A 10,687-nucleotide genomic window follows, 5' to 3' on the forward strand; every position below is an offset into this window, starting at 1 on the left:
AATCTAAAATCTCGCAGACGTTTGACATCCACAAAAACACCCTAGCCGCTTCCATACCCCAGACACTGATTGAGTTAAGCCTTAGACCAGTGGTTCCCAAAATTATTTAGTCTACTGCCCACTTTGAGAATAAATTATTTTTTAGCGCCCCCCATTTTTGTAGTCAAGAGTCGAGCTCAGTCGGTGTCTAAGAGTCCTCCTAGTAGATGACGCCTCCCAAGCCTCTACGCAACGTCCCGATTTTTTTTCTGGGTCTCTTACCGCCCCCCTTTAAGCTTGCAGCGTCCACAAGGGGGCGTTATCGCCCACTTTGGGAAAGACTGCTTTAGACCTATACATAAGGTGTTAAAGTTAAGTTTGAGTGCTATCGTACAATTTATTCATCTATTCCCGCCATTTTTCTTACACCAAGTCATAAATAAGTAAGACCATCAGTCGACATACAATTTCCTAGCCTCTTCTATCGTATTAGAAATAACACAAGAGGGAAAGGGACCACAAATAAAGCATACAAGTCAGGCACACCAAAACCCCATGTAGTAGACTGTAATATAACCCTTACTGCACACGAAATAAGATCGACTTTTGCAGTGCAACTGGCTCAATACAGCTGTCATAAAATACAATCACATCTTCTCACTTGAATTTCAACCTAACAGTAAAGACATACAATTTAAAATCCATTGGAGAAATTCGTCGTCTTGTAGTAGGATTTATAGATATACCTTGTAGGTAGTAGGATTTTATAATTACCAACATATGACGTCATTTTTTTTCTACAGGATGTCCCAAAATTAGCATGTCACACTGACATTCTAGGTGCTATAGTTCAACAATTTTGAAACGTCAAGTGACAAAAATCAAAAACTATACACAACCAGGCCTGGCTCACTCCGCGCGGTACATCCGATAATTACCTACAGCGAAGCGCCCCGCCGGCGGGTATTATATCAGTCGAGTGTCACGCGCTCGCCCGTCAGGACGCTGGCGTGCGTTTTAGTATGATTATAATTCTATGATCGAAGTATTATTTAAAAATGGACATAAAGAGAAAGAAATATTGTGCGGCGTTCGGGTGTTTAAATTCGAAAAGAAATTACCGGATTTATCTTTTTTTTTCGCTTCCCAAAGATGCTGAAAGGTATGTTGGCCATGTAGGTAATCAATAATAAAATTCTTAGGATAGTATAGGATTCTTTTTTTTTCTGTAATAGTATGTTTAATTTATCTGTCTTATGTTAAAATAGGTATGAATGAAGACATTGTAATAGAACAAGTTTTTTTAATCCTAATTAGGTATATTTGAAATGTTATTTTTACTTACCTACATACGTACCTCATTACAAATAAGTAGATTAATTATTTTTTCACTAGACAGCAACCCTAACAGCGTAAGAAGAGTTCAGAGGCACGCGATAGAAAGAGACAAAACTTGTAGGTGAATAAAATTGTAGGTACGTAGTGCTGTGCGAGCTGAATTCCACTGTATCGCGTCGCAGCAAGACTCGCATTTATTTAAATCGTCGTGCGGAGTAATCCTTCTGTACCTGTACTATTACTTATTCTGTGACACAACCCAGTATTGACAATAGTGAACTTCAATGTCATAGCTGGGACAGTTCAGTGTAGGACATCTATAATTTTGGAACAACCTGTACATTAATTGGAATGTGAATTTTTATGTATCTTATTGTATTTAATTTGAATTGTATTGTATTGACTTATATTATAATTTGACATTTTAATATTAATTCGATACCATAAAATATTTGTATGCCAGTAATGGTAAATGTGTTGTACTTTTTTCCATATTAATTGTCATCATTTTTACCCACATTTTTACAAATAAAGTGATTTGATTTGATTTGATTTGATTTGATTAAATCTTCCATCAATTGCAAATAGACCAATTTGTTAGCCAATTTTTATTGTAGCCTTAAAGAAGTACTTTTCTAAATTAATTTGTGATGATAGTACTAAATTTTAGTTTGAGCGATAATTTGAAATAATGAAGAAGACATAATTATTTTATTAAAAATATTAAGCCTATCAAAGTCTTCAACTATGTAGTTACATTTAAAAATAAATATTACAATTAAAATTTAAGTTTTTATGACAGAGAAGAAACATTTATACGTCATATTTGAAATAAAAGTTGTCAAATATCCCAACCAAGAGAGAATCACACTGCTGCAATCAAAATAGCACGTTATTAGATGCATTTACGATTGATTATACACTCAGCAAAGTCTAGCATGTCCCGTGAAAAACTTCAGGCTAAATTCGACCCAATTGCCTATAATAATACGGTTCAAAATTACGTCTACCCGTTCAAGCTCGGTTGCTCTCGCGTCGGCCGCTTTGGTATAAAAGAGACGGTCATCAGGTCATCGTCCTCTTGTAGAAGGCAGCCCTCATTCGATTTGCTTCGATGGAATAATCTGTAATCATAATCGATTATTAATCGAGAAGTTTTTAAAATGATTAGCCCCGAATAACATTCACAATCGATTGTAGTACAATCGAAGATGGTACCTACAATTTATATGATGACAAATAAAATGTCGAGTTACATTTATTTTCGTATGAATCATAACATTAGTATGGATATGACGTCATTAAGTTTATCTTGTGTATTGATTAAAATACATAATGGGAAATGTCAAAATATGTCAAAAAAGATTACGTGAAATATTGAACCACATACATAAATACAAGAAAAACCAAACGCAAAAATGCATGTTCTAAAATCAGTGGCATAGCTAGGCTATTATCATCGTCATCATCATCATCATACAGGTCATTTGGTCTTGACTGCAGGAGTACGTCAAGCCATGTCACTGATTTATAGATTGTATACAAATAATTTCAAGATGCTTTCTTAATTTTTTTCTTATGGTAGCAAACAAAAAACAACATGCTTAAAAGAAAATGACACCCTGTATATGTGAGCCTGCACAAAAATCAAATCAAATCAAAAACCAACACCTTCCAAACACAAAATATAATAGTACTCTAGAAATTTTAATGGCATATTTTAAACTATAGGTCTCTCGCTTAACTCAGTGCCTGGCACGGGAGGGGTGACATTGACATATGACGTGACAGATCATATAAATCTGATGTCTCGCTGACGTTTGACCGTCACAAAATCACTCTAGCCGCTCCCACACCTCATGCACTGATTGACTTAAGCGCTAGATCGATAGTTTCTTACGCCCATATTCACAAACGATGCTTGCTTAAGTGAAGCAGCAAATCGAACGCACAGGGTTAAATAGAGCTGTGTGATTGGTTCGTGTGTCACCCTGTGCGTCCACGCGCACATGGTAATGTTTGTCAATACGGGCGTTGTATTCCATTAACCTTTTCAACGCCAATGACGGATACTTGCGTACATCAGGTTGACCGCTAACGACGATTAGAGTAGGCGCACACCGTTGATTTTTCGTCGGCCGGTAGTTTAGTCGGGCAGTTGATCAGTATGGGCATGTATGGGAGTGCGCACACTACGCCGATTCGATTTGGCCGATTCTTCATACAATTTAAAATCGGGCATAACTATCGGCCAACTAAAAATCAACGGTGTGCGCCTACTCTTAATCAGCCTTAAAAATGATCTCAGTAGTAATAGGCTAATTGAGTATTATGTAAGCTGAATAATAATGAATACAGTGATTATATTGATATCATAATTTATCAAGCGTGGCGTTAGAGTGATGGCTTTTGTATTTGACGTGGCGCTGAAAAGGTTAAAACAGCTGTAATATTACCTCCACCGCCAAAGGACGGACAAACACAAACGCAAANCGCAAGTACAGTGTACACTTTGCGGGATATTGCTATCTGTTTCTGCAATTTATTACACCGATCTTGTCGCGACAAGGAAAAATTTCCGTGCTTTTAAACCTTTGTCACCTGTCATCCGCTTTGCAATGGAGGGAAGTCGAACCTTAATTTAGAACTCCTCCTATGTTCTTCTGATTAATTTCGTTGCGGGTCCAATGACAGTTTAACTTTCCCCCGGGACAAATTTGACCTTCATTGGTTGGGTTATTGGCGGTCAAGCTGTAGATCCTGGCTACACAGGAGTTGCAGTGGTGGGAACGAGAGGTGGGAATAGTCCCATTATGCGGGATATTGTCTCCAAGACGCAATAGTGTTAACACCATCTCGGTTACTTAATCCTTTCCCCGCCCGTGCGTCGGCCATTCTTCGGTGTGCTGGCTAGCGCTTCGACTTGGACAATTTTCCTCATAGTGTACTTGCGCCAATCGCTTAATGCCGGAATTTATATTTGTATAAGGTTTTGTGTCACTCTTGACACATCAGAACGGAATAGAACATTAAGCGACACGTCAGTCATCACGACACGATATAACACTAGCGAATGAAACCAATTCTGTTCTGATGCGTCACGTCACCACACGTCAGACAAATAAATTCGGACTGACGACAAGAAAATGATTTGGCTTTGCCTTTCACACCCCATCAATTCATTTAGTTCTCTCTAAAGATATAATATATCTTTATGACGTGTTGTGACGGGACGCATATCTTCCAGCCAACCATGGTGACAGCATAAGGTAGATAAGGCAAGATATGTATTTTTTTATTAAAATAAAAAGGCACGTAATATTTAAAAGTAAAGAATATTTATTTTACGGAAGGCATTATAATATTAAACTATATACGTCACTGTATCTATGATTACTGAGATACCATGTTAACTAATAAATCATTTGTACAAAATTATATCAACATCAACACAGGTATATATCGGTAACTATACAATAAAACAGTAATAAACATCTATATACAAGCCATACATAATCTGTGGAATAAAAGTGCTTCATAGATCTTTTTGCGCGCGGTTTTTTGGAGCGAAGCGAAATCTATGGCCAATAAAAGTTTATATTCAGTCGATAGCACAATAAAGTTCATTTTCGTTACAAATAAGCATCTTACAATGAGAGCCATCGATTTTATACTAACAGTTAGCAACACTGGCGATTGACATGACCTCTACAGTGGCGCCACCATGGTGCCAAAACGATAACCCTTACTAGGTCTAGTGCTTAATGAGGGCTATCGTTTTAGCGCTCACCAGTTAGCGCCACTGTAAAGTAAGGTCCTGTCACTTGCTAGTAGCGAAGACAGTGGCGCCAACTGGTGAGCGCTAAAGTGGTAGGAGGACTATCGCATTTGCACTCATCAAGATGGCGCCACTGTAGAGTAAGGTCCTGTCAATCGCCAGGGGTGCCAACTGTCTTCTATATATATAAAAGAAAGTCGTGTTAGTTACTCCACTTATAACTCAAGAACGGCTGAACTGATTTAGCTGAAAATTGTCAGGGAGGTAGTTTAGAGCCAGGAGAAAGACATAGGATACTTTTTATCCCGTTCGGAATAAATAAAAAGGCTGCCTATTTATTGCCATTAAGGCGGAATAAAGTTCGCCGGGTCAGCTAGTCTATCTTATATATATAAAAGAAAGTCGTGTTAGATAACTCAAGAACGGCTGAACTGATTTAGCTGAAAATTGTCAGGGAGGTAGTTTAGAGCCAGGAGAAGGACATAGGATACTTTTTATCCCGTTCGGAATAAATAAAAAGGCTGCCTATTTATTGCCATTAAGGCGGAATAAAGTTCGCCGGGTCAGCTAGTTAAGTATAAAAACGATAGCCCTCATTGAGACAATGCCTGTGGTATGGGAACGGCACGGGAGGGGTAGTATTGACATAATATTATGACGTGACAGAGGATACAAATCTAAAATCTCGCAGACGTTTGACATCCACAAAAACACCCTAGCCGCTTCCATACCCCAGACACTGATTGAGTTAAGCTTTAGACCAGTGGTTCCCAAAATTATTTAGTCTACTGCCCACTTTGAGAATAAATTATTTTTTAGCGCCCCCCATTTTTGTAGTTAAGAGTCGAGCTCAGTCGGTGTCTAAGAGTCCTCTTAGTAGATGACGCCTCCCAAGCCTCTACACAACGCGTTGCAACGTCCCGATTTTTTTTCTGGGTCTCTTACCGCCCCCCTTTAAGCCTGCAGCGCCCACAAGGGGGCGTTATCGCCCACTTTGGGAAAGACTGCTTTAGACCTATACATAAGGTGTTAAAGTTAAGTTTGAGTGCTATCGTACAATTTATTCATCTATTCCCGCCATTTTTCTTACACCAAGTCATAAATAAGTAAGACCATCAGTCGACATACAATTTCCTAGCCTCTTCTATCGTATTAGAAATAACACAAGAGGGAAAGGGACCACAAATAAAGCATACAAGTCAGGCACACCAAAACCCCATGTAGACTGTAATATAACCCTTACTGCACACGAAATAAGATCGACTTTTGCAGTGCAACTGGCTCATTACAGCTGTCATAACATACAATCACATCTTCTCACTTGAATTTCAACCTTACAGTAAAGACATACAATTTAAAATCCATTGGAGAAATTCGTCGTCTTGTAGTAGGATTTATAGATATACCTTGCAGGTAGTAGGATTTTATAATTACCAACTTATGACGTCATTTTTTTCTACAGGATGTCCCAAAATTAGCATGTCACACTGACATTGGACGTGCTATAGTTCAACAATTTTGAAACGTCAAGTGAAAAAAATCAAAAACTATAAACAACCCAGTATTGACAATAGCGCACTCCTGTCAATGTTATAGCAGAGACAGTTCAGTGTAGGTCATCTATAATTTTGGGAGAACCTGTATATTAAATCTTCCATCAATTGCAAATAGACCAATTTGTTAGCCAATTTTTATTGTACCTTAAAGAAATACTTTTCTAAATTAATTTGTGATGATAGTACAAAATTTCAGTTTGAGCGATAATTTGAAATAATGAAGAGGACATAATTATTTTATTAAAAATATTAAGCCTATAAAAGTCTTTAACTATGTAGTTACATTTAAAAATAAATATTACAATTAAAATTTAAGTTTTTATGACAGAGAAGAAACATTTATACGTCACATTTGAAATAAAAGTTGACAAATATCCCAACCAAGAGAGAATCACGCTGTGGCAATCAAAATAGCACTTTATTCGATGGATTTACGATCGATTATACATTCAGCAAAGTCTATCATTTCCCGTGAAAATCTTCAGGCTAAATTCGACCCAATTTCCTATAATAATACAGTTCAAAATTACGTCTACCCGTTCAAGCTCGGTTGCTCTCGCGTCGGCCGCTTTGGTATAAAAGAGACGGTCATCAGGTCATCGTCCTCTTGTAGAAGGCAGCCCTCATTCGATTTGCTTCGATGGAATAATCTGTAAATCGTAATCGATTATTAATCGAGAAGTTTTTAAAATGATTATCCCCCAAATAACATTCACAATCGATTGTAGTACAATCGAAGATGGTACAATTTATATGATGACAAAATGTCGAGTTACATTTCTTTTCGTATGAATCATAACATTAGTATGGATATGACGTCATTAAGTTGACATTGTGTATTGATTAAAATACATAATGGGAAATGTCAAAATATGTCAAAAAAGATTGCGTGAAATATTGTAACAAATACATAAATACAAGTAAAATCATACGCGAAAAGGCATATTATTCTAAAATCAGTGGCATAGCTAGGCTTCTATCATCATCATCATCATCACACAGGTCATTTGGTCTTGACTGCAGGAGTACGTCAAGCCATGTCACTGATTTATAGATTGTATACAAATAATTTCAAGATGCTTTCTTAATTTTTTTCTTATGGTAGCAAACAAAAAAAAACATGCTTGAAAGAAAAATGACAAAATGTATAATATGTGAGCCTGGACAAAAATCAAATCAAATCAAAAACCAACACCTTCCAAACACAAAATATAACAGTATTCTAGCAATTTTAATGGCATATTTTAAACTATAGCTCTAGCGTTTAACTTAGTGCTTGAGGTATAGGAGCGGCACGGGAGGGGTGACATTGACATATGACGTGACGTATCATAGAAATCTGATGTCTCGCTGACGTTTGACCGTCACAAAATCACTCTAGCCGCTCCCACACCTCAGGCACTGACTGACTTAAGCGTTTCTTACGCCCGAATTCACAAACGATGCTTGCTTAAGTGAAGAAGCAAATCGAACGCACAGCGTTGAATAGAGCTCTGTGATTGGTTCACTCTGTGCATCCACACGCACTGTGTGACCTCATTGTAATGTTTGTGAATACGGGCGTTATATGCCATTAAAACTGCTATAGTCTGGTCTGCGAGCACGTAGAATTTTGTCCAATGACCCCAAGCTACCCATCCTTATCGCTCGCGCGTAATTATGTTGCTGTCGCGCTCGCACACTAACTGCGGGCGCCCGTCGCACAGTCGCGACAGCAATATAATTACGCGCGAGCGATAAGGATGTGTAGCATGGGGTCATTAGACAAAATGCTACGTGTTCGCAGACCGGGCTTTATACTATTACCTCCACCGCCAAAGGACGGACAAACAGAAACGCAAATAAAACTCAAATACTACACACCGATGCACAACTAAACCTTTAACAGTGCAGTCTTCCACGACTCCGCCCCTTTGCTGGTGCGACAGAGAAAACAGCGTGTGAGTGAGATACAACTACTGTACGTTAGTAGAAAAAAATATACTAAGGATGAGTTGCACCATCTTACTTTAACTTTGACAAGCGTCAAAAATCTGTCAAATTCCATACAAAAAAACATCGGTTATCGTTATAGTTACGGTTAAAGTTAGATGGTGCAACTCAGCCTATGATTAAAGGCGGATTTATACTTGTCTGACATGTTGTGTCATAATGACGCATCAGAACAGAATGTAAGAATCACACATATAGGTGCATTTTATTATGTGGGTGGTTACAGTGTGGTGTTGTAAGTGTGGTGGTTATAATATACTAGCAGCCGCCCGCGACTTCGTACGCGTTGATCCCGTTTTACCTCTTTCGTCTTAGTGAGCACCTACGCTTTAAAAGGAACCCCCATGTAAAATTTGAGCACCTACGCTTTAAAAGGAACCCCATGCAAAATTTGAGACACTTGTAGTTTCTGAGATTTCGTGATGAGTGAGTGAGTCAGTGTCCACCCACAAGGTGGACCGATGACATCATAAAGGTAGCAGGACAGCGCTGGACGCAGGCCGCTACCAACCGGACAACATGGAAAGCATTGGGGGAGGCCTATGTTCAGCAGTGGACGTCCTGTGGCTGAAAATGATGATGAGTGAGTCAGTCAGTGACCTTATAGATATTATACTAACTTGGCAAGAGGCGAAGCTGCCCTGCCGGATGGATCCAATCTATCATCTAACCCTCGGTGCACAGACACCGAGTCCAGTTCCTCTAAGTGTATCGACTGCAGGTATTCTGGGGTAGTCAGTTCCTCTGCTGTCGCTTTCTTGAAGCTGGAAACCGATTTATTATTAAGTTAACATTCGCCCGTATTCACAAACGATGCTTGCTTAAGTGAAGCAGCAAATCGAACGCACAGCGTTGAATAGAGCTCTGCGATTCGTTTGTGTGTCCACGCGCACTGTGAGACCTCATAGTAATGTATGTGAATACAGGCGATTTTGTAAAACACACAACTTATGAGCAATACAGTTTTTAAAGGCTTATTTTAAAACTATAACGAACGAAAGATAGGTAAAGTTATTCAACAAACGTCGATGATATTTGTTTGAAGCTGGAAACACCGGTTGGTTATTAATTATTGAAAGAAACAAAAAATCCTTTGAAACATTTGAGTTCCAAATTACATACAAACAAATTATCAACGGGACTATTCCCACCTCTCATTCCCACTGCAACTCCTGTGTAGCCAGGATCTACAGCTTGACCGCCAATAACCCAACCAGTGAAGGTCAAGTTTGTCCCGGGGGAAAGTTAAACTGTCATTGGACCCGGAACGCAATTAATCAGAAGAACATAGGAGGAGTTACAAGATATAAATAAATAAATATCCTTGGACATTTTACACTACGCTTCTAGTCCCAAACTAAGCAAAGCTTGTACTATGGGTACTAGACAACGGATATAAACATACTTAAATACTTTTTTTTTTGTAAATACATACTTATTATACATAGAAAACACCCAGTCCAATACAAACAAATATGTTCATGCACACAAATGTTTGTACTGTGCGGGAATCGAACCCGCTACCTCCGGAATAGTAGTCCGTTTCGAACCACTACACCAAAAGGCCGACAAAGTATTTATCAAGTCAAACTCGTTTCTTTTGCAAGTAGGCTTCTAAAAAGCTCTTTACACTTCTGCACGTGTAAAGAGCTTTTTAGAAGCCTACTGGGACGCGGGTCCTAGTATTACTTTAACCCTACTACTACTTCGGGACAATAAATGGGCCAGTATTCAGAAGAGAGTATATTTCTCCAAATATAGGTAAAAATATAGGGTTTTACTTACGTCTTGAGCAATAAACTTGAGCAGACGACGGATACTGAACTCATCGCCATAGCTGCTGATGCCATCCACGGCTGTGGACATACAATACAACAAGGTATTATTCCATTCAAGCAAAAGTTAATTCTTTCCGTGTAGTTCTTTTTACAAGCTTCCCTGGGGTCAGACTGTCCCTCTTTATTGTAGTTTCTGTATATCGATATAGGTACTAACTACGGGAGCAAATTGACAACACGGTGGTCCGCGACTGACTGGTTTATTT

The 10,687-nt window shown here is 38.6% G+C and overlaps 1 protein-coding gene across 1 annotated transcript in view; it reads right to left on the reverse strand.

The window, feature by feature from the left end:
- Positions 1-6,001: 6,001 nt before the first annotated feature.
- Positions 6,002-10,687, reverse strand: part of ATP7 (copper-transporting ATPase 1) — an 89,622-nt gene continuing 84,936 nt past the window's right edge. The window contains exons 29-31 of the mRNA XM_028299954.1: positions 10,429-10,499; positions 9,264-9,407; positions 6,002-7,301 (exon numbers count right to left, since the gene is read on the reverse strand). Of these exons, the coding sequence (XP_028155755.1) occupies positions 7,184-7,301; positions 9,264-9,407; positions 10,429-10,499 (333 nt within the window). The 3' untranslated portion in view covers positions 6,002-7,183. The remainder of the gene's footprint in view (positions 7,302-9,263; positions 9,408-10,428; positions 10,500-10,687) is intronic.

Source organism: Ostrinia furnacalis, unplaced genomic scaffold, assembly GCF_004193835.3.
Source record: "Ostrinia furnacalis isolate ACB-3 unplaced genomic scaffold, ASM419383v2 OfSCF0694, whole genome shotgun sequence".
Classification (NCBI taxonomy): Eukaryota; Metazoa; Arthropoda; class Insecta; order Lepidoptera; family Crambidae; genus Ostrinia; species Ostrinia furnacalis.